The 25903-nt window shown below is 41.1% G+C and overlaps 1 protein-coding gene across 1 annotated transcript in view; it reads left to right on the top strand.

Annotated features, from left to right (window-relative positions):
* Positions 1 to 25903, top strand: part of LOC115153435 (leucine-rich repeat-containing protein 1-like) — a 69759-nt gene that overhangs the window by 18700 nt on the left and 25156 nt on the right. The window contains exons 2-8 of the mRNA XM_029698875.1: positions 11403 to 11520; positions 17752 to 17830; positions 19972 to 20061; positions 23807 to 23863; positions 24424 to 24487; positions 24992 to 25066; positions 25547 to 25691. Of these exons, the coding sequence (XP_029554735.1) occupies positions 11403 to 11520; positions 17752 to 17830; positions 19972 to 20061; positions 23807 to 23863; positions 24424 to 24487; positions 24992 to 25066; positions 25547 to 25691 (628 nt within the window). The remainder of the gene's footprint in view (positions 1 to 11402; positions 11521 to 17751; positions 17831 to 19971; positions 20062 to 23806; positions 23864 to 24423; positions 24488 to 24991; positions 25067 to 25546; positions 25692 to 25903) is intronic.

Below are 25903 nucleotides of genomic sequence, written 5' to 3'. Positions count from 1 at the left end.
TCTTTTCAAAGATAATTCGTAAAAATCCAAATAACTTCACAGATCTTCATTGTAAAGGGTTTAAACACTGCTTCCCATACTTGTTCAATGAACCATAAACAATAAACATGCACCTGTGGACCGGTCGTTAAGACGCTAACAGCTTAAGACGGTAGGCAATTAAGGACACAGTTATTAAAACTTAGGACACTAAAGAGGCCTTTCTACTGACTCTGAAAAACACCAAAAGATAGATGCCCAGGGTCTCTGCTCATCTGTGTGAAAGGCAAGGAGGCATGAGGACGGCAGATGTGGCCAGGGCAATAATTTGCAATGTCTGTACTGTGAGTCACCTAAGACAGCGCTACAGGGAGACAGGACGGACAGCTGATCGTCCTCGCAGTGGCAGACCACGTGTAACAACACCTGCACAGGATCGGTACATCCGAACATCACAGCTGCGGGACAGGTACAGGATGGCAACAACAACTGCCCGAGTTACACCAGGAAGCACAATCCCTCCATCAGTGCTTAGACTGTCCGCAATAGGCTGAGAGAGGCTGGACTGAGGGCTTGTAGGCCTGTTGTAAGTCCTCACCAGACATCACCGGCAACAACGTATGCACAAAGCCACCGTCGCTGGACCAGACAGGACTGGCAAAGTGCTCTTCACTGATGAGTTGCGGTTTTGTCTCATTAGGGGTGATGGTCAGATTCGCGTTCATCGTCGAAGGAATGTGCGTTACACTGAGGCCTGTACTCTGGAGCGGGATAGATTTGGAGGTGGAGGGTCCGTCATGGTCTGGGGCGGTGTGTCCCAGCATCATCGGACTGAGTTTGTCATTGCAGGCAATCTCAATGCTGTGCGTTACAGGGTAGACGTCCTCCTCCCTCATGTGGTACCCTTCCTGCAGGCTCTTCCAGCATGACAATGCCACCAGCCATACTGCTCGTTCTGTGCGTGAATTCCTGCAAGACAGGAATGTCAGTGTTCTGCCATGGCCAGTGAAGAGCCCAGATCTCAATCCCATTGAGCACGTCTGGGACCTGTTGGATCGGAGGGTGAGGGCTAAGGCCATTCCCCCCAGAAATGTCAGGGAACTTGCAGTTGCTTTGGTGGAAGAGTGGGGTAACATCTCACAGCAAGAACTGGCAAATCTGGTGCAGTCCATGAGGAGGAGATGCACTGCAGTACTTAATGCAGCTGGTGGCCACACCAGATACTGACTGTTATTTACATTTACATTACATTTAAGTCATTTAGCAGACGCTCTTATCCAGAGCGACTTACAAATTGGTGCATTCACCTTATGATATCCAGTGGAACAACCACTTTACAATAGTGCATCTAAATCTTTTGGGGGGAGGGGGGTTAGAAGGATTACTTTATCCTATCCCAGGTATTCCTTAAAGAGGTGGGGTTTCAGGTGTCTCCGGAAGGTGGTGATTGACTCCGCCCCCACCCCCCACCCCTTTGTTCAGGGACATATTATTCCATTTCTGTTAGTCACATGTCTGTGGAACTTGTTCAGTTAAGATTCAACAACTGAGACATTATGTTCATACAAATATTTACACATGTTAAGTTTGCTGAAAATAAACACAGTTGACAGGTAGAGGACGTTTCTTTTTTTGGCTGAGTTTATATACCTTATTTACGTAAGTATTCAGACCCTTTGCTATGAGACTCAATTGAGCTCAGGTGCATCCTGTTTCCATTGATCATCCTTGAGATGTTTCTACAACTTGATTGGAGACCACCTGTGGTAAATTCAATTGATTGGACATGATTTGGAAAGGCACACACCTGTTTATATACGGTCCCACAGTTGACGTTGCATGTCAGAGCAAAAACCAAGCCATGAGGTTGAAGGAATTGTCCGTAGAGCTCCGAGACAGGGTTGTGTTGAGGCACAGATCTGTGGAACGGTACCAAAAAATGTCTGCAGCATTGAAGGTCCCCAAGAACACAGTGGCCTCCATCATTTCTTAATTGGATGAAGTTTGGAACCACCAAGACTCTACCTAGAGCTGGCCACCCAGCCAAACTGAGCAATAGGAGGAGAAGGGCCTTGGTCAGGGAGGTGACCAAGAACCCAATGGTCACTCTGACAGAGCTCCAGAGTTCCTCTGTGGAGATGGGAGAACCTTCCAGAAGGACAACCATCTCTGCAGCACTCCACCAATCAGACCTTCACGGTAGTGGCCAGACAGAAGCCACTCCTCAGTAAAAGGCACATGGCAATCAGTTTGGAGTTTGCCGAAAGGCTCCTAAAGGACTCTGACCATGAGAAACAAAATGACCTGGTCTGATGAAAGAGTTTGAAATCTTTGGTATGAATGCCAAGCGTCACGTCTGGAGGAAACCTGGCACCATCCCTACGGGGAAGAATGGTGGTGGCTCTCCTCAAGCTGATTCCACCTCTACCCTCAAGGAACTTCACTGGACTTCATGCAAACTGGAAACCATATATCCTGTGGCTGCACTTATTTTAGCTGGGGACTTTTAACAAAGTGTATTTGAGGAAAAGGCTACCTAAATTCTGTCACCTTATTGACTGTAGTACCCGCCTGGAAAAACACTGTTGACCATTGTTATTCCAACTTCCAGGATGCATACAAGGCCCTCCCCCGCCCTCCTTTTTGCAAATCTGACCATGACTCCATTTTGCTCCTCCCTTCCTATAGGCAGAAACTCAAACAGGATGTACCCGTGCAAAGGACTATTCAACGCTGGTCTGACCAATCAGAATCCACACTTCAAGATTGTTTTTGATCACGCGGGCTGGGATATGTTCCGGGTAGCTTCAGAGAATAATATCGATGTGTATATACAGAGACCGTTACTGAGTTTATCAAGAAGTGTATAGGAGATGTTGTACCCACTGTGACTATTGCAACCTACCGTAACCAGAAACCGTGGATTAAGTTGAAGTCAGAAGTTTACATGCACCTTAGCCAAAGACATTTAACTCAGTTTTTCACAATTCCTGACATTTAATCCTAGTAAAAATTCCTTGTTAGGTCAGTTAGTCTTACTACTTTATTTTAATAATGTGAAATGTCAGAATAATAACAGAGATAATGATTTATTTCAGCTTTTATTTCATCATATTCCCAGTGGGTCAGAAGTTTACATACACTCAATTAGTATTTGGTAGCATTGCCTTTAACTTGTTTAACTTGGGTCAAAAGTTTCAGGTAGCCTTCCACAAGCTTCCCACAATAAGTTGGGTGACGTTTGGCCCATTCCTCCTGACATAGCTGGTGTAACTGAGTCAGGTTTGTAGGCCTCCTTGCTCGCACACGCTTTTTCAGTTCTGCCCACAAATTTTCTATAGGATTGAGGTCAGGGCTTTGTGATGGCCACTCCAATACCTTGACTTTGTTGTCCTTGAGCCATTTAGCCACAACTTTGGAAGTATGCTTGGGGTCATTGTCCATTTAGAAGACCCATTTGCGACCAAGCTTTAACTTCTTAACTGATGTCTTGAGATGTTGCTTCAATGTATCCACATAATTTTCCATCCTCATGATGCCATCTATTTTGTGAAGTGCACCAGTCCCTCCTGCAGCAAAGCACCCCCACAACATGGTGCTGCCACCCCCGTGCTTCACGGTTGGGATGGTGTTCTTCAGCCTCCCCCTTTTTCCTCCAAACATAACGATGATCATTATGGCCGAACAGTTCTATTTTTGTTTCATCAGACCAGAGGACATTTCTCCAAAAAGTACGATCTTTGTCCTCATGTGCAGTTGCAAACCGTAGTCTAGCTTTTTTTATGGTGGTTTTGGAGCAGTGGCTTCTTCCTTGCTGAGTGGCCTTTCAGGTTATGTCGATATTGGACTTGTTTTACTGTGGATATAGATACTTTTGTACATGTTTCCTCTAGCATCTTCACAAGGTCTTTTGCTGTTGTTCTGGGATTGATTTGCACTTTTCGCACAAAGTACGTTCATCTCTAGGAGACAGAACGCATCTCCTTCCTGAGCGGTATGACTGCTGCGTGGCCCCATGGTGTTTATACTTGCATACTATTGTTTGTACAGATGAATGTGGTACCTTCAGGCATTTGGAAATTGCTCCCAAGGATGAACCGGACTTGTGGAGGTCTACAATGTCTTGAGATCATGGCTGATTTTCTTTAGATTTTCTCATGATGTCAAGCAAAGAGGCACTGAGTTTGAAGGTAGGCCTTGAAATACATCCACAGGTACACCTCCAAATGACTCAAATGATGTCAATTAGTCTATCAGAAGCTTCTAAAACCATGACATCAATTTTCTGGAATTTTCCAAGCTGTATAAAGGCACAGTCAACTTAGTGCATGTAAACTTCTGACCCACTGGAATTGTGATACAGTGAATTATAAGTGAAATAATTTGTCTGTAAACAATTGTTGGAAAAATTACTTGTCATGCACCAAGTAGATGTCCTAACCGACTTGTTAAAAAACGATACTTTTGGCAAGAAATTTGTGGAGTGGTTGAAAACGAGTTTTAATGACTCCATCTTAAGTGTATGTAAACTTCCGGCTTCAACTGTTGATGGCAGCATTCGCGCAAACCTGAAAGCGCGAACCACATTTAACTATGTTGAGGTGACTGGGAATATGGCAGAATACAAACAGAGTAGTCATTCCCTCCGCAAGGCAATCAAACAGGCAAATGGTCAGTATAAAGACAATGCGGAGTTGCAATTCAACGGCTCAGACACGAGACGAATGTGGCAGGGTCTACAGACAATCAAGGACTACAAAAGGCAAACCAGCCACGTCGCGGACACCGACGTCTTGCTTTTGGACAAGCTAAACATGTTATTTTTCCGCTTTGAGGATAACACAGTGCCACCAACGCGGCCAGCTACCAAGGACTGTGGGCTCTCCTTCTCCGTGGCCGATGTAAGGCATTTAAACGTGTTAACCCTCGAAAGGCTGCCGTCCTAAGCAGCATCATCAGAGCATGCGCAGACCAACTGGCAGGTTTGTTTTATGGACATGTTCAGTCTCTCCCTATCCCTTATCTGCTGTCTCCACATGCTTCAAGATGGCCACCATTGTTCCTGTACCCAAGAAGGCAAAGATAACTGAACTAAATGACTACCGCCCCGTAGCACTCACTTCTGTCATCATGAAGTGCATTGAGAGACTAGTCAAGGATCATATCACTGCACCCTAGACCTATTTCAATTTGCTTACTGCCCCAATAGGTCCACAGATGATGCAATCACGCTGCACACTGCCCTACCCCATCTGGACAAGAGGAATACTATTGTAAGAATGTTGTTCATTGACTATAGCTCAGCATTCAACACCATAGTACCCTCCAAGCTCATCATTAAGCTCGAGGCCCTGTGTCTGAACCCCGCCCTGTACAATTTGGTCCTGGACTTCCTGATGGGCTGCCCCAGGTGGTGAAGGTAGGAAACAACATCTCCACTTCACTAATCCCCAACACTGGGGCCCCACAAGGGTGCGTGCTTAGCCCCTTCCTGTACTTCCTGTTCACCCATGACTGCGTGGCCATGCATGCCTCCAACTCAATCATCATCAAGTTTGCAGACAACGCAACAGTAGTAGGCTTGATTACCAACAGCGACGAGACAGCCTACAGGGAGGAGGTGAGGGCACTGGGAGTGTGGTGTCAGGAAAATAACCTCACACAACGTCAACAAAACAAAGGAGATGATCGTCGACTTCAGGAAACAGCAGTGAGAGCACCACCCTGTCCACATAGATTTGACAGCAGTGGAGAAGGTGGAATGTTTAAAGTTCCTCGGCATACACATCATGGACAAACTGAAATGGTCCACCAACACAGACAGTGTGGTAAAGAGGCTTCATCTTCAGGAGGCTGAATAATTTGGCTTGTCACCTTAAAATCTTGCAAATTGTTACAGATGCACAATTGAGAGCATTCTGTTTCACCGCCTGGTACGGCAACTGCACCGCCCACAACCGCCGGGCTCTCCAGAGGGTGGTGCGTAGTCAAACTACCTGCCCTCCAGGACACCTACAGCACCCGATGTCACAGGAAGGCCAAAAAGATAATCAAGGACAACAACCACCCGAGCCACAGCCTTTCACCCCGCTATCATCTAGCAGGTTAGGTCAGTACAGGTGCATCAAAGCTGGGACCGAGAGACTGAACAACAGCTTCTATCTCAAGGCCATCAGACTGTTAAATAGACATCACTTGCACAGAGAGGCTGCTGCTTACATACAGACTTGAAATCATTGGCCACTTTAATAAATGGAACTATAGTCACTTGAATAATGTTTACATATCTTGCATTACTCATCTCATATGTATATGCTGTATTCTCTACTATCTACTCTTAATCTATGTCGCTCTGACATTGCTCGTCCATCATATATATATATATATATATATATATATATATATATATATATATATATATATATATATATATATATATATATATATATATATATATATATATTCTTAATTCCTTTGACTTGGTATTTGTTGTGAAATTTATGCACTGTTGGAACTAGAAGCGCAAGCGTTTCGCTACACCTGCAATAACATCTGCAAAACACTTGTATGTGACCAAAGAAATGTGATTTGATCTGGCAGCATCATGCTGCTGGGATGTTTTTGAGCGGCGTGGACTGGAAGACTTGTCAGGATCAAGGCAAAGATGATCAGAGCAAAGTACAGAGATCCTTGATGAAAACCTGCTCCAGAGCACTCAGGACCTCAGACAGGGGTGAAGGTTCACCTTCTAACAGGACAACGACCTTAAGCATACAGCAAAGACAATGCAGGAGTGGCTTCGGGACAAGCCGCTGAATGTCCTTGAGTGGCCTAGCCACAGCCCGGATTTGAAGCCGATCAAACATCTCTGGAGAGACCTGAAAATAGTTGTGCAGTGATGCTCCCCATCCAACCTGACAGAGGTTGAGAGGATCTGCAGAGAAGAATGGTAGAAACTCCCCAAATACAGGTGTGCCAAGCTTGTAGCGTCAATCCCAAGAAGGCTCGAGGCTGTAATTGCTGCCGAAGGTGCTTCAACAAAGTACTGAGTAAAGGGTCTGAATACTTACGTTAATTAAATATCAGTTTTTTTTGTTTTTATACATTTGCAAACATTTCGATAACCTTGTTTTTGCTATGTCATTATTGGGTATTGTGTTTAGCTTGATGAGGGGGAAAAAACACTTGAATCCATTTTATAAGGAGTCAAGGGGTCTGAATACTTTCCCAAATGCACTGTATGTATAACTTTGAGCTGGATTCCCTGTCTTTGCAATTAGTTTATTTTCGTTTGCGTGTACGTTAGCATTTTTCTTGCTAGCAGACTCAATGGAAATTCGCTATTACTTGTGCAAATTTATTTAGCATTCTGGTAATAAATGCCCAATGGGCTTTTTTTGTGGGGGGTTTTGGCGCCCCCTTGTGTACTAAGCCAGTAATCCCGGTGTGATAGAAGGACGGAATGAGGATATGAAAATCTGGATACCGCCCAACCCTAGTCGAGGTACAATCAAAAAATGGTGAAAAGGCGCAACGTGCGCATAGGCTACCATGTTGAGTGAACGATAGTTGCACCTTTTCCAACCGAAAGGTTGCAAGATCGAATCCCCGAGCTGACAAGGTTAAAATCTGCCATTCTGCTCCTGAACAAGGCAGTTAGCCCACTGTTCCTAGGCAAATAAGAACTTGAAAATAAGAATTTGTTCTTAACTGACATGCCTAGTTAAAGGTAAAATAAAAATACTTGTTGCGTCAAGTTCAGTAGCAAATACGCGCGATATCAGGTGCGTGTGGTCTCAATTAAATAGAGTAGGCATGGGGCGGATAAGCACGGCGCAGTTATCTTTCCAAGAAAATAATAACTTCCTAAATATGATTAGGCTATAGTTTACTACATTGCCTGTAAGTAAATATGACTCACCCATATTTGTCTGCAAAACGTAGCTCAAGAGAAAGTGCTAGTGTCCGCTGTCTGTCCAACTCTGCTTTCTTCAAACTTTCTAGCCTATTGGCTGATATAGACTATACCGATAACTTAATATAATGGGCCACGTGAGAATCGCAGGTCATTTCATATTTCTTCAGTTATGTGTGTGCATTTTGATGTTGCCTATAGGGTGCAAAATAGCTGGCACCATGGCTGGCAAGTGAGTTGTCACATTCGCCTAAAATATGTGGGACTGGGGGGAAGCGGTCGGACAGAAAGCCAGCAGGAGCGGGCGGGTACGGTATGAAAAGCTGCTGTTGTGGGCGGCAGCGGGATGAAGAAATCTGTCCTGCGCAGACCTCTTGATGGGTTCCTTGTTTTGGGTGTGCTCTGGGGATGAATAACGGTAACAGGAAGAGCAGGTTAGGCTAGCTGACATTGTATTCTGGAGCAGCTGATTGACCTGTCTTGTCAGGACATTGGAATAGGCCTAGTCTATAATGAACACAATAGAGGCTTGTGTGCTCCTCTGTCTGGCCAAAGGATCATTGAAACCATGAGTTTCATGCCAGGACAAACATTCTATGAAACCAGTGTAGGTTTTATCCACATCAGATAGGCTAGGCCAAGGTTGTATTGTCCGGGTGTGTGTGTGTGTCTGTGCCTCCTTCCCAAGAATACCAGTTTACAGTTCAGTTATCATTAGGCTAGGTTTGTTGTTGACATAGCAGAATGTGTTATTGTGAACAGGAAACCACAATGTAATATTTTTCAGGTAACCGCACAAACACAGTCAACAAGAAAGGCACATGTAGGCCTATTTCATTCTCTAGTTTACATTTTAGCATGTCATTGTCACCTCCATTTGATTATTATTATGAGTAGGCCAAATCACAGCCTGGCTACCATTCAAACATAATATGCAGTTGGTGTTGAAGCTGTAGGCCTAGAAAGTTCCAGTATTGATCGACTTTCCTTTACGCGAAGATGGGCAGGCCTTTGTCATAAAGACAGCCTGCAATAGTTATGAAAGTTATATCAATGGTAAAGGATGATCAAAACATTGATGGATTTGAATGACTCCTTATTACCTTTTTGAGTTCATAGCACCTAAGAATCACTAGGCTAAATAGCCTAACACACAGGCTAACTCGATTTCTGTCCTGAAGTTGTAAAACCTTGAACATTTCTGGAAGTTTACTTACCGGTAAAAGGTCTAGGCTACATTTTCATTTAAATGAATGTAAGATATGGAAGCCTAGATTGAGTGTGCTCTTGAAAATGCAAATTGGAGTCCAGTTCACCATCATCACTGATTGCATTGTGTTTGCAATCAAAGTAAGCTACTTGTCCTTAAAATAGGCCTACTTCAATAGAGATTTTTTTTTTTTATACCTGTTATGCTTTAGCTTATTATTCATATTCAATTAAAGTGGAGGGCTATTCCCTCACGACTTCTGTTAGTCTCACTATAGGTCTCTACTCCTAGGGTCAATGTGCAGGACATTGGCTACATTTACACAGGCAGCCCAATTCGGATCTTTTTCCACTAATTGGTCTTTTGACCAATCACAGCTCCTTTTCCCATACTTGTGCAAAATCTCACAATTGGGCTGCCTCTGTAAACACAGCCTAATTCAGATCTTTTGCCAATTATTTGCATATCTGATACCCATCCAATATATACCACCTTTACACAAGCAGCCAAATTCTGATAATTTTTTCACTAATTGGTATTTTATACAATCAAATCAAACAATAATCAGAGGCTACACCAGTGTGAATCTGCAACTCTGATATGGTTAATGTAAAACTGAGTGTGGACAGTCCGAAAAAAAAGATTAGGCCTAGATATAGAAATAAAATCTGATTTGGGTTTTTAGGGTGGCTGTGTCAACACAACCATAGTGTTCTTGAAAATGCAGTATGTTTTTGAAACAGGTCTTTTGGGGTTAATGTTAATATTTATGAAACAGAGATGGTGTCAGGATAAGGCAGCATCCAAGTAGGTCATCATCCAGATAAAACAATAGGCTAGTTGATTACATCAGAGAACTGGGTAGGAACTGAACAATATTTGCCAGACCACTGACTACCACTCTTAGGCCTAATTGCTTAACTTTTTGCTGGTTAAAACTTATTTAGTGAGTTGATTGTGGTCAAGTATGGTCTTTCAGTTAGCCTGTTATTACATATGTTTAACAGTAGCTAGGTGTCCATCCAGTTGGCGACAGATTTTAATGCAAATAATGTAAAAACTATGCGCATTTACCCACCAGACATTTTTCAATCGAACTGACTTGTTGTAGATAAGTCTATGTATGAGGACGTAGTGCACATAGAAATAACTTTTGCAGTTAAATTCCCATATACTGAATAATAAAAAATAAAAAGTTAAATGGGTTTCCATCACATTTTCAACTCTACTCTGTTTTTATAGCAAATGTGCCCACTCTGGTCTTGGCACGTGCGCTAAAAAAAATAGCTTACAGATAGCCTACATGATGAGGTTGTTACGGATAAGAGCGAGATTCTTTTTGTTGGTTAAACGGCAGCCAAGCATCGATCATCATGTCACCAGAACAAAACCCTCGATATTTATTGGAAAGGAGCATCAAGCTCATCACCGTGCGCTTTCACCACCCTGTGAATTTGATCTTAACTTATTGCATTTTTGTAGCCTTATAAACTGCATGCTTTCCCAAGTCGTAGTGGGATAACAACAAACAAATTATCTATCGACATTTAAAAAATTGTACTGACATTTCCTGTTTCCATCAACCCAGTTGTGATTTTTTTTTCATGCGTCAGGTAATTCATCCACATGAAATGGTTGGATGGAAACCTGGTTAGTCACTTTTAAAGTGGCAATCAGCAGTTGAAACAATAACAAAGCATTTCCCTGCCCCCGTTTTGGTAAAAAGTTGAGGGATGGGGCTGGAGAAATGTAACCACTCTCAAATTAAAAGACAGAGGTATGGACGCAAGGACTGACCATCCATGATATCAAATTATGGTTTTAACCATATTTTGAGGTTATATAGTGTTTGTTTAAATGTTCTTTGTTTACAAACATTTGAGTTAAACAAGCTTATATTTTGCATTCTGATTGACTGTTCTTGTCTACTTGTTGTGTTTTAGGTTTTGTGTGCACCCTAGGAATAATAGCTGCTGCTTCGGCAAAAGCTAATGGCAGTACGAATAAACCAATAAAAAGACGACAGTTATATTTTTCAAGAATCAAGTGGTACATCATTAATTGTATAAGCTCAAAAATGGATGTACAGTAGCAACTGCAGATTGCCCCTTTTTAATTGGGTTCATAGGTTTCTGGAAAGTGTTTTGTTTTATCAATGTTACTGTTCCATCACATTTTCAGGATGGGACAAACAGTAGGCAATTGAAAACCATATGTTATCTCATTTGTTCACACTGAATGCTTTACTATGTCCATGTGAACTATACAGCTAGTCTAATATGTGTGTGTCTTTTTCAGCCATTTTTTCAGCTGCTAAAGCTACGAAAGCTGGGCCTGAGTGACAACGAGATCCAAAGACTTCCTCCAGAAATAGCAAACTTCATGCAGCTGGTAGAACTTGATGTCTCTCGTAATGGTGAGAAGAGAGAACCACTGGTCTAAACACTGTTGGAAGGATCTTCAACCCCACCAAATAAACTCACAATGATTCAACCACTGGTGCTATGAATGAATAAATATTTTAAAACTGCTGATATTTTGATAACAATCAATCAAATGTATTTATAAAGCCCTTTTTACATCAGCAGATGTCACAAAATGCTATACAGAAACCCAGCCTAAAACCACAAACAGCAAGCAATGCGGATGTAGAAGCACGGTGGCTAGGAAAAACTCCCTAGAAAGGCAGGAACCTAGGAAGAAACCTAGACCTTGGTTATAAGATGTTATTACTATGATAGGCCTATATGTTAGAAAATGCAGCGAGTAATGCTAGACAAGCAATAGAAGTAGCTCAAACCACCAGTCATGCTCAGCACTATCCATCCTCTCGCTTTCACTGTACACCTCAAGCATTTTCTCAGAGCCATAATGGTGTGGTTTCTCTCATAACGTCTGAACTAAAAGGGTTAACATTCCTCAAAGAAAGCTGCCATCACAGAGCTTCCCAGCAGGACCAAATCCAGAATGCTTCCCAGCAGGACCAAATCACATGCAACACTCCATGTTTGGCGCAACAACCATGATAATTTAGTGGCGATTCAAATTATTTTAAATAGACAGTTCTCCTTTATGTATGTTTTATGTCTATCTGTTTACATTGTCTGGATCAGTAGCTTTAACTTCTTATGGATACGTGGGACGGTAGCATCCCACCTGGCCAACATCCGGTGAAATGTCAGAGTGCCAAATTCAAATAAAATTATTATAAATATTAAACTTTCATAAAATCACAAGTGCAATACATCAAAATCAAGCTTAACTTGTTAATCCAGCCAAGGTGTCAGATTTCAAAAAGGCTTTACGGCGAAAGCAAACCATGCGATTATCTGAGGACAGCGTCCAGCACACAAATGCATAACAAATCATTTTCAACCAGGGAGTTGCGACACGAAAGTCAGAAATAGCGATATATTATATATGCCTTACCTTTGAAGATCTTCTTCTGTTGGCACTCAAATGTCCCAGTTACATTACAAATGGTCCTTTTGTTCGATAATGTCCTTTATATCCATAAAAACTCAGTTTTGCTGGCGCGCTTCAGTCAATAATCCACTCGGTTTCCCTCCTTCAAAATGCATACAAAATGAATCCCAAACGTTACCAATAAACTTATCAAAACAAGTCAATCAACGTTTATAATCAATCCTAATGTACCCTAATACGCAAATAAACGATAAAATTTAAGACGGAGAATCGTTATTGTCTTTACCGGAGATAAACAAAAAGAACGCGCTCTCTCGGCCATGCGCTTGGAAACACTACAGCCAAAATGGGAGCCACTTAGAAAAACTACAACTTCTCCCTCATTTTTCCAAAAAACAGCCTGAAACTCTTTCTAAAGACTGTTGACATCTAGTGGAAGCCCTAGGAACTGCAATCGGGGACGATTTCACCCTATTATAAAAGTGCCAGGCATTGAAATCAGTGGTATGCTGATTTAAAAAAAAACAACAATTTTTTAATGGTTTGTCCTCTGGGTTTCGCCTGCCATTTCAGTTGTTATACTCAGACATTATTTTAACAGTTTTAGAAACGTTAGTGTTTTCTATCCAAATCTACCAATTATATGCATATCCTAGCTTCTGAGCCTGAGTAGCAGGCAGTTTACTTTGGGCACACTTTTCATCCGGACGTCAAAATACCGCCCCCTATCCCAAAGAAGTTAAGTGTAATGTCTAGTTGGATGGACTTTCTGAACTATTTTGAAATCTTGATTGAGGGACGTCATAGTTAACCTCTCTGGGCTATGTGGGACGCAAGCGTCCCACCCCTGGTACACCCTATCAACAACAGGTGAAATATCAAGAGCGCCAAATTTGAAAACAATTAAATGTCATAATTCAAATTTCTCAAACATACAACTATCTTACACCCTTTGAAAGATAAACATCTCCTTAATCTAACCACGTTGTCCGATTTCAAAAAGGCTTTACGGCGAAAGCATAAAGTTAGATTATGTTAGGACAGTACATTGAAAATAGCTGTGTGTAATGTTTTGTCAATGCAAAGACACGCGTCACCAAAAGCAGAAAACCAGCTAAAATTATGCACTAACCTTTGACAATCTCCATCAGATGACACTCCTAGGACATTGTTAGACAATACATGCATTTTTAGTTCTATCAAGTTCATATTTATATCCAAAAACAGCGTTTTACTATGGCGTTGATGTTGAGGAAATCTTTTCCCTCCAATACCGCCAGTCAAATCAGCACAACAAATTAAATAATTACTATTCGAAAACATTGGTAAAATATTATATTGTCATTCAAAGAATTATAGAATTACATCTCTTGAACGCAACCGGATTGCCAGATTTAAAAATAGCCTTACTGGGAAATCACACTTTGCAATAATCTGAGCACTGCGCCCAGAAAAATACGCTTTGCGATACAGACTAACCGCCATGTTGGAGAGATCGAAAATACTATGTAAATAATCCATTACCTTTGATTCTCTTCATCAGATGTCACTTCCAGGAATCCCAGGTCCATAACAAATGTCGTTTTGTTCGAAAAAGCTCATAATTTATGTCCAAAAAGCTCTGTGTTATTAGCACATGATCTAAGCCCGCCGGACTTCTCTTCATGAAAGAGGGGAGAAAAAATATTTACGTTCGTTCAAACATGTCAAACGTTGTATAGCATAAATCATTAGGGCCTTTTTCAACCAGAACATGAATAATATTCAAGGCGGACGATTGCATTCTCTTTTAAAACGTATTGGAACGAGAGTACCCAACATGAACTCGCGCGCCAGAGTCTTGTCGGCCACCACCGTTCCAAGGCTCTTGTTCGTACAGTTCTCACAGTAGAAGACTCAAACAACTTTGTAAAGACTGGTGACATCTAGTGGAAGCCATAGGAAGTGCTCAACAATTAATAAGCCCCTGTGTGTTTCAATGGCATAGGCTTAAAGGTAATTCAACACATCCAGGTATCCACATCCAGGTATCCTGTCAGAATTTGTCTCAGGGTTTTGACTGCCATATGAGTTCTGTTATACTTACAGACACCATTCAAACAGTTTTAGAAAATTCAGAGTGTTTTCTATCCAAACCTGAACAATAATATGCATATTCTAGCTTCTGAGTTGGTGTAGGAGGCAGTTAAAAATGGGCACATATTTTTTTCAAAATTCTCAATACTGCCCCCTATCCCCAACAGGTTTTAATGGTTTTATAGTTTGGTCAAGAAAGCTTAGGCCTGGCTAACAAAACTTGTCTTCATTTTATGTCCAATGTTTATTTATATTGTTTCTCTATACCAGTGGTTCCCAAACTTTTTATAGTTCCGTACGCCTTTGAACATTCAACCTCCAGCTGCGTACCCCCTCTAGCACCAGGGTCAGCGCACTCTCAAATGTGTTTTGCCATCATTGTAAGCCTGCCACACACACACACACTATACAATACATTTATTAAACATAAGAATGAGTGTGAGTTTGTCACAACCTGGCTCGTGGGAAGTGACAAAGAGCTCTTATAGGACCAGGGCACAAATACTAATACTAATCAATACTTTTGCTCTGTATTTAACCATCTTGCATATAAAACCTTATTTGTTCTTCAAATTAGTGCGAATAACTCACCACAGGTTAATGAGAAGGGTGTGCTTGAAAGGATGCTCATAACTCTGCAATGTTGGGTTGTATTGGAGAGAGTCTCAGTCTTAAATAATTTCCACACACAGTCTGTGCCTGTATTTACTTTTCATGCTAGTGAGGGCCGAGAATTCACTCTCACATAGGTACATGGTTGCAAAGGGCATCAGTGTCTGAATAGCGCGATTTGCCAAGGCAGGATACTCTGAGTGCAGCTCAATCCAGAAATCTGGCAGTGGCTTCTGATTTTAAATTCAATTTTCACAGAACCGCTTGTTGCAATATCGATGAGGCTCTCTTGTTCAGATATTGGTAAGTGGACTGGAGGCAGGGCATGAAAGGGATAACGAATCCATTTGTTTGTGTCATCCGTTTCGGGCTGTATCACATTTGACATTGTCCGTAAGCTTGAGTTCATTTGCACACCAAAAAAATCATACAGTGATGGAAAGACCTGTGTGTTGTCCTTGTTAACCTCTCTGGGGTATGTGGGACGATAGCGTCTTATTATATCCCATTTTAAAGATACACTTCTCGTTAATCCAACCACACTGTCTGATTTCAAAAAGGCTTTACGGCGAAAGCATAACATTAGATTATGTTAGGACAGCGCCTAGACAAGAAAAACCACACAGCCGTTTTCCAAGCAAGAAGAGGCATCACAAAAACCATAAATACAGCTAAAATTAATCACTAACCTTTGATCTTCATCAGATGGCACTCATAGGACTTCATGTTACACAATACATGTATGTTTTGCTCAATAAAGTTCATATTTATATCCAAAAGCCCAATTTTTACATTGGCGTGTAATGTCCAGAAATGTTTTGCCTCCCAAAACTTCCGGTGAATGAGCACATCAATTTACAGAAATACTCATCATAAACGTTGATAAAATGTACAACTGTTATTCAAATAATTATAGATACACTTCTCCTTAATGCAACCGCTGTGTCAGATTTCAAAAAAGCTTTACGGCGAAAGCAAACTTTGCAATAATCTGAGTACAGCGCTCAGACACCAAAAGAAGCCATACAGATACCCGTCATTTTGGAGTCAACAGAAGTCACAAATAACATTATAAATATTCACTTACCTTTGATGATATTCATCGGAATGCACTCCCAGGAATCCCAGTTCCAGAATAAATGTTCGTTTTGTTCGATAAAGTTCATCTTTATGTCCAAATACCTCCATTTTGTTCGTGCGTTCAGTGGAGTAATCCAAATGCACTGTGCTCGTGCAGTTAGTTCAAACGAAAAGTCCAAAAAGTTATATTACAGTTCGTAGAAACATGTCAAACGATGTATAGAATTAATCTTTAGAATGTTTCTTCCATAATATTACAACCGGACGATTCCTTTGTCTTCAGAAATGAAAAGGAACACACCTAACTCTCACGGGAGCACGCGAGATTGAGCTCATGTCATTTTCTCAGTCATTTGACTCCATATGCTCTTATTCTCTCCCCATTCACAGTAGAAGCATGAAACAACGTTCTAAAGACTGTTGACATCTAGTGGAAGCCTTAGGAAGTGCAAAATGACCCCATTGACACTGTGTATTAGATAGGCAATCACTTGAAAAACTACAAACCTCAGATTTCCACACTTCCTGGTTGGATTTTTTCTCAGGTTTTTGCCTGCTATATGAGTTCTGTTATACTCACAGACATCATTCAAACAGGTTTAGAGACTTCAGAGTCCTACCTTATCCTACCTTCTGGGCCTGAGTAGCAGGCAGTTTACTACGGGCACGCTTTTCATCCGGACGTCAAAATACTGCCCCCTACCCCGATGAAGTTAATGCAGACAGAGAAGAGCTCCAACTTCTCAATCATAGCCTCAATTCTGTCCCGCACATTGAATATAGTTGTGGAGAGTCCCTGTAATCCTAGATTCAGATCATTCAGGTGAGAAAAAACATCACCCAGATGCCAGTCGTGTGAGAAACTCGTCATCACGCAAGTGGTCAGACAATTGAAAATTATAGTCAGTACAGAGAACTTTAAACTGGTCTCTATACAAAAAAAACATGTCAATACTTTGCCCCTTGATAACCAGCACACTTTTGTATGTTGTAAAAGCATTACATGGTCATCTGTCAGGCATTCCCTTGGCAGCAAGAGCTTCTCGGTGGATGCTGCGGTGTACCCAAGTAGCGTTGGGAGCAACTGCTTGCACGCTTGTTACCACTCCACTATTTCTCCCTGTCATGGCTTTTGCGCCAGTACAGATACCAACATGAGCAGCAGCTACGTTTGGGTACATACGGACCGTCAGTGGAATTCCTGCAAGAGAGTAACGGTTGTGATTGGATGATAATTATTTGACTATGCTACCTGTATTTCACATTGTGATGTTATTTCGCTGAACACTAGATGCTTCACTGCCAAAAATAAAATTAAACCGGGGCTACTCGGGTGATATAATTTTTTTTTTTTAAACTCACCCAAATGCATAGCCCCGTTGGAAAATATAAATGGACAGTGTGTGTTGATCAAGATGTATCTAACATGTATTTATTTTCATCCCTCATATAGACATCATGGAAATTCCAGAGAGCATTTCTAACTGTAAAGCTCTCCAAGTAGCAGACTTTAGTGGAAACCCATTAACAAGGTAACTGAACTTTTGAATTTATGTCGCCATAAATGTTTAGCAAATGGGAGTGAACAAAACAAACATAACGTAGCAACACAGTATTGTAGCAGCACTGTAGTAAGTTATATCTAGGAACTTTGCATGGCAACTAGAGAAGGAGTCGTTCAAACACAAGCAGAAAACAAGCTATATTGAGAGGAAAATTGAGTAATTTTTATAAAGGTATTTTCAGACAGGATTTTTTTTTTGCTCGAACTGCTATCTGATGGACCTGTTTTAGTGACAATTTCATTGATGACATTGAGGAACTACAGTATTAGATCTGCTGTATTTAACAGGTAATTTATGCTAATGAATATTGTATGGGCCAGTTTTCCTGTCAGCTGTCTCATGGTGAGGTCTGTATAGTTTGTCCCCTAGTAGAGGCAGTCACAATGCCATATGGTTCAGTTTGGGACTGGCCATGCCCTGGGATGTGCAATTTGCCTACCTTGTAAACAGCCTAGATCTCTCAAACTCAACTCTGGACCCCAAAGCCAGTTCCACTGCATTTTTACATAGTGCCCCTGTAATCAGGGACTCATTTAGACCTGGGACACCAAGTGTGTGCAATGAATTATCAGGTAGAACAGAAAAACCAGTAGGCTCTGGACCTCGTAGGGTAAGAGTTGAGTACCCATGGCTTAGATGTTCTTGTTAGACAGCTTTACAGCTACTCAGTCGGGGAAGGGTCTATGTCGTGCTCTGACCTGCAGATGATATAATATGGTTAAGAGTTGTGCATTGGATTGTAATGTGGTACGGCATTACAACCCACAAACAAAACTTTCACACTCCCACACTGACAGAAGCATTGTGTGTCTGAGATTGTCTCTGGGTGACCATGCTAGATAGAAGGGAATCAAGTCATGAAGGCTTAAAACTATACAGTGCATTTGAAATATGCTGCTCAAAAAAATAAAGGGAACACTTAAACAACACATCCTAGATCTGAATGAAATAAATAATCTTATTAAATACTTTTTTCTTTACATAGTTGAATGTGCTGACAACAAAATCACACAAAAATAATCAATGGAAATCCAATTTATCAACCCATGGAGGTCTGGATTTGGAGTCACACTCAAAATTAAAGTTGAAAACCACACTACAGGCTGATCCAACTTTGATGTAATGTCCTTAAAACAAGTCAAAATGAGGCTCAGTAGTGTGTGTGGCCTCCACGTGCCTGTATGACCTCCCTACAACGCCTGGGCATGATCCTGATGAGGTGGCGGATGGTCTCCTGAGGGATCTCCTCCCAGACCTGGACTAAAGCATCCGCCAACTCCTGGACAGTCTGTGGTGCAACGTGGCGTTGGTGGATGGAGCGAGACATGATGTCCCAGATGTGCTCAATTGGATTCAGGTCTGGGGAACGGGCGGGCCAGTCTATAGCATCAATGCCTTCCTCTTGCAGGAACTACTGACACACTCCAGCCACATGAGGTCTAGCATTGTCCTGGATGAGCTGCACTACCTGAGCCACTTGTGTGGGTTGTAGACTCCGTCTCATGCTACCTGTCTCGGAGCTCAACGGACAATTCCTTCGACCTCATGGCTTGGTTTTTGCTCTGACATGCACTGTCAACTGTGGGACCTTATATAGACAGATATGTGCCTTTCCAAATCATGTCCAACTAATTGAATTTACAATAAGTAGAAACATCTCAAGGATGATCAATGGAAACAGGATGGACCTGAGCTCAATTTCAAATTTCATAGCAAAGTGTCTGAAAACGTATGTAAATGAGGTATTTATAATTTCTAAAAACCTGTTTTCGCTTTGTCATTATAGGGTATTGTGTGTAGATTGAGGATTTAAAAAAAATGTAATCCATTTTAGAATAAGGCTGTAACGTAACAAAAAGGAAGGGGTGTGAATACTTTACAATTGCACTGTCATTAAATGGAAAGAAAAAGTTACAGTTCCTGTTGGTAGATTAAACTTTCCTGTCAGAGAGGAAAGAAGTAAGCCTGTATTAGCTTTATAGTATATTTTATAGTATTCTTATTGCCTATATATGCAGTCGGAACCATTGATTTTTCAGGAATCTGTCACCATGTATTTCAGCTGCGAAGATCTGATTTTAATTTGAATTCCTCTCTTGTTTTTGCAGATTGCCTGAGAGTTTTCCAGAGCTTCAGAATTTAACATGCCTTTCCATCAATGACATTTCGTTGCAGGCTCTTCCCGAAAACATTGGAAAGTAAGTGCTTCTTTCTGGCATAAAAAAATATATAGAATTTGTTTCATCGTCCTGTCGTACAGAAACGTGTTTTAATGGGTTGGAATTTAGTTCTCACTTATGTGCTTTTGATGTTCATACGGGCTGTGACTTTGAACATAAAAAAAAATGTGTAAGAAATTGTATGCTACTGTCGGTCATATTTCTTAGTCACAGGTGGTTATGAAACTGCTTCCTGTTTTTAAGTTCTGAACAATGTAATGGCATACTGTGACTACAAATGGTCTGTAACTGACATTTTTTGAAGTTGCTGGCACTCACACCCTCCTTCAATGGACGTGGTTTGGAACTGTGTTTGTTTCCATGACAATCTATTTTAATAAATACTGCTATGTTACTGTGTAATATATTTTGGTAGTTTCATGACGATCCAGTGTATAATTTCACAAAGGGACAAGAATGGTGTTATTTGATTTATGGCATAATAACTTACAAGGATAGTTGTATCAGTAAGTTCTGCTTCTTTCCTGTCCCCCTCTATCCCCAGCGACCCTGACATTTCCTGTGTAATTTCCTCCAGCCTGCCAAGTTCGTTTACGTTTCACTTGCAAAAGAATGCCAAAAGAATCTCCCTTCAAATAACTGAATAATATATCATGCAGTTATCATGTAGGTTGACTACAGTCTACAGACAGCAACTACAGTCATAATCTCTCTTTAGGCTCCTTCTAGGATTTATCATCATCAGATGAGGCACTAATATTATATGACACCTCCAACACTCACCGGCCGTATATCGTTCTATACTCGTTGACAGGCCCCTTTTGTGTTATGCACAACGCAGCAACAGATTTTGAATTAAGGAACACTTGAAAAAATTGAACTAGTGTAAAATTAAATAGGCCTCTGTTTTGACTTGACATATTGCTGTAAATTAGGGATTACTGTATGTAGCATAACCTTACATGGTTAATGTAAATATGGTGTTTTGCAGAATGATTCAGCTGTGTTTCTCTCTCTCTGTGATAAGTAGGTCTAGATTATAGACTGAGTAATGTTACTTATTGTGCTCGATTAAGTCATATTAAAGCTGTGTTATGAGTTACCATGGTGACCTAGTAAGAGCTCTGTGACAGTTGGTGAAGATGTGAGAAGACAGACCTACTCGTGCATAAGTGCACAGTATTAGGCCAGATATTGATTGTTCATCCATTCACTCACTCTCTCGCCTAGCTGTGGAGGGCTGAAATGCTGTCACCCAAATGGTGTAGGCTTAATGGATTTGTAGGGGGAAAAAAACTATTTTCTACACCTCTGTTAATCTCTCGTTAATCTCTCGTGGACAGACGCACGTAACATAAATGGTATCGTAGTGTCTATCAACAGACTGTGGGATGCGACTAAGGAGGAACTTTGTTCCGATGTGCAGATTTTTCATCACTGATCATTTGAACAAATCACAATTTTGCATCTTTCAAAATTTCGAAGGGGATCTGACATTTGACCCATATACTTGCCTGTAACTTCAGCGAGAGGAGGGTGGAGCTACCCTTTGATTTTTTTCCCACCTTTTTCTACGTTACAGCCTTATTCTAAAATTGATTCAACAGTTTTTTTCCCTCATCAATCTACAGACAATACCCCATAATTACAAAGCAAAAACAGCTTTCTTGAAATTTTAGCAAAAAAAAGAAGAAAAAACTGAAATGACATTTACGTACAGTACCAGTCAAAAGGTTGGAGACACCTACTCATACAAGGGTTTTTCTTTATTTTTACTATTTTCTACATTGTAGAATAATAGTGAAGACATCAAAACTATGAAATAACACATTTTGAATCATGTAGTAACCAAAAAAGTGTTAGACAAATCAAAATATATTTGATATATTTGAGATTCTTCAAAGTAGCCACTCTTTGCCTTGATGACAGCTTTGTTCACTCTTGGCATTCTCTCAACCAGCTTCATGAGGTAGTCACCTGGAATGCATTTCAATTAACAGGTGTACCTTGCTAAAAGTGAATTTGTGGAATTTCTTTCCTTAATGCGTTGGAGCCAATCAGTTGCGTTATGACAAGGTAGGCAAGGTATACAGAAGATAGCCCTATTTGGTAAAAGACCAATCAATATTATGCCAAGAACAGCTCAAATAAGCAAAGAGAAATGACAGTCCATCATTACTTTAAGACATGAAGGTCAGTCAATCCAGACTTTGAAAGTTTCTTCAAGTGCAATCGCAAAAACCGTCAAGCACTATGATGAAACTAGTTCTCATGAGGACCGCCACATGAAAGTAAGAACCAGAGTTATATCTTCTGCAGAGGATGTTCATTCGAGTTAACTGCACCTCAGATTGCAGCCCAAATAAATGCTTCACAGAGGAGGAGTAGACTGCGTGAATCAGGCCTTCCTGGTCGAATTGCTGCAAATCAACCACTACTAAAGGACATCAATAAGAAGAAGAGACTTGCTTGGGCCAAGAAATACAAGCAATGGACATTAGACCGGTGGAAATCTGTCCTTTGGTCTGATGAGGCCAAATTTGAGATTTTTGGTTCCAACCGCCGTGTCTTTGTGAGACACAGAGTAAGTGAATGGATGATCTCTGCGTGTGTGGTTCCCACCGTGAAGCATGGAGGAGGAGGTGCTTTGCTAGTGACCCTGTCAGTGATTTATTTAGAATTCAAGGCACACTTAACCAGCATGGCTACCACAGCATTCTGCAGCGATACGCTATCCCATCTGGTTTGGGCTTAGCGGGACTTAGCGGGACTATCATTTGTTTTTCAACAGGGCAGTGACCCAACACACCTCCAGGCTGTGTAAGGGCTATTTGACCAAGAAGGAGAGTGATGAGTGCTGCATCAGATGACCTGGCTTCCACAATCACCCGACCTTAACCCAATTGAGATGGTTTGGGATAAGTTGGACTGCAGAGTCAAGGAAAAGCAGCCAACAAGTGCTCAGCATATGTGGGAACTCCTTCAAGACTGTTGGAAAAGCCTTCCAGGTGAAGCTGGTTGAGAGAATACCAAGAGTGTGCAAAGCTGTCATTAAGGCAAAGGGTGGCTACTTTGAAGAATTTCAAATATATAGAAAATATTTTGATTTGTTCAACACTTTTTTTGGTTACTACATGATTCCACAGGTTATTTCATAGTTTTGATATCTTCACTATTATTCTACAATTTTTAGAAAATAGTAAAAACATTAAGAAAAAACCTTGAATGAGTAGGTGTGTCCAAACTTTTGACTGTATACATGTTTACTTTTTGTGCCATTTGATTCGCAATAACCCACGATTGATTTTAGGCTTTAATGTTCCAGTCCACAAGATTTTTAGATTTATCTGCTCCTCATTTAACTAATGCAGTTAGGCCTATATTTCACCACTGATGTCCAAGCCATATCTTCGGAGATTGGAAGCAAATATTTGCCTAGTTAAATAAAATAAAAAATATGTACCTTGGCAAGAAACGTCTAGTTACAGATTGTGCATAATAATTTATTCCCACCAGAGCTACATAGCTCCACTGCTGCGATTACTAAATACAACTATTTTCCTTTCTTTTGGGAACAAAGACATTACCTCCAAGCCATGTTGTGCTCCTAAAAGCCCCAATTCTTGGAATTCATCGACTCTGTTCTAGATGGCTTCAATCAATAATCCTCATGAAAAGGGTTACTGTATTTTCTGTTGTTCGTGATCATTTGGGGACAATAACAAACACCAAATGTCCCTCCCTCTTTTGCCTCTCTCCACAGCCTCTCCAACTTGGTATCACTGGAACTCAGAGAGAATCTGCTGACATATTTACCAGAGTAAGTACTTACCCTGGATAGATACTGTATGTTTCAGGGCAAAAAATTAATTGGAGGCAGAAGACAAGTAGGCCTACTTTATTAGTCCATGCGAGATGGAAATTCTTATTTCGCTCTGCTCCCAACCCCCCAGACATCAGTGTTCCCCAAACGCTCTGTGTTCCACAAAGTGTAAGAAGTAACGTCTGTGTGGCTACATTACAAGCGTGTAACAAATTCAGTAGACCACAGATGAAGCCGTGTGTGTGTGTGTAGACTTTAGAGGTGATATAGAATGCAGTGTACCCTCTAAAGAGTTGTTGGTCTATATTCAGCCAATGCGCGACTATTATGTTGGCACAACAACAGTCTCCCTCTGAACGTCTAACCATCTCACTGCTTGGTATGTGGCCAATACATTTTCACTCGCACATGGTTCAAATTAAACAGCAGTGAAACAGACTGAGAATGAGAAGCAGATACAATATAAATCCGTCACTGTATGATGATTATGTTTATTGAATTTTTTTCAAAGCCTATATGTAATATTTTTTTAACTTTATAACCCCTCTTGTGCACAGGTCACTATCGCTACTTCACAGACTTGAAGAACTTGACCTAGGGAACAACGAACTTTACAATTTGGTGAGTTTCTGACTTTGCGAATCTCAGTAAATATGTTGATTTCTTGGAATAACATTCACACTGAAGAAAACAATAGGCATAGCTACACATGTGTAGAATGGGCAGCCCTCAAATCTCACTCAACACTTTTCTTATGTGAAACTTAATTGGGTGTACTGATAGAAATGCCTCCCTCTTATCATCCTGAAGGGGTAGTGTGACAGGGCCATTGAGTTTTTAAGTTATAGTCTGTTACAACATAATGTCAGGTTTGAGGTTTATAAAAAGGTAACTCCGAGACGGAGACACAATCCCTGAGAGATTGACTGAAACCAGACAAGGCTAGGGAATGACAGTTTACACATGGTTGAAATTATTCCAGTCTTGTTTACATTTGCCTCAGTCGTGTATAATTGTCTTTCTTTTTTCTCGGTCTCTGTCTCTCTCTTGCTCCCTTTTCTCGGTGTGTGTGTGTCTCTCTCTCTCTGTCTCTCTCTTTTGCCTCCAATCCTTCCTCCCACACAGCCAGAAACAATAGGATGTCTTGTCAGCTTAAAGGACTTGTGGCTGGATGGAAACCAGTTGGCTGAAATACCTGCAGTAAGATTTTCCTTAGATATTTAGACTAATAATTGTCATTTTTTAAGTGCCTTGATATTATGGGTCTCCCGAGTGGCGCAGCGGTCTAAGGCACTGCATCTCAGTGAAAGAGGCTTCACTACAGTCCCTGGTTCGAATCCAGGCTATATCACATCCGGCTGTGATTGGGAGTCCCATAGGGTGCAGCACAATTGGCCCAGCATCGTCCGGGTGTGGCCGGGGTAGGCCGTTAATGTAAATAAGAATTTGTTCTTAACTGACTTGCCTAGTTAAATAAAAGTTAAACGAATAAAAATGACAGTTGAACTTGTATGATATGGTTTTGATTCCCCAAAAAGTGAAAGGCTAACACCCATTTTTTAGGCTAAATTAATATTGTGACTTCCGTTGATATAATGCAATCACAAGATGCACCGTTATCGTTAGTCACTAACACAGACTGTGAAATGTATTTATAATTGAAGTGTGTTCAACCTGTAGGAGATGGGCAGCATGAAAAGCCTCCTGTGTCTAGACGTATCAGAGAACAAGCTGGAGCACCTTCCAGAGGAGATGGGTGGCCTGGTCTCCCTTACTGACCTGCTGGTGTCCCAGAACCTCATCAATGCTCTGCCAGAGGGCATAGGTCAGCACGCTGCTGCACTGTACACTACAATTGTGTGTGTGTGTTTTTGATTTTACTATCCTTGTGGGGATCAGAAGTCAGAAATTCGGACAAGTGGGGACATTTCGTTGGTCCCCACAAGGAAAAAGGCTTGGTGTTACAGTTAGGGTTAAGGGATTGGGGTTAAAGTTCGGGTTAGGTTAAGGTTGGGGAAAATATCATTTTGAATGGGA

Source organism: Salmo trutta, chromosome 18, assembly GCF_901001165.1.
Source record: "Salmo trutta chromosome 18, fSalTru1.1, whole genome shotgun sequence".
Lineage (NCBI taxonomy): Eukaryota > Metazoa > Chordata > Actinopteri > Salmoniformes > Salmonidae > Salmo > Salmo trutta.
The sequence above is the reverse complement of the archived record's forward strand: the minus strand, read 5'-3'. Positions and strand labels throughout refer to the sequence as shown.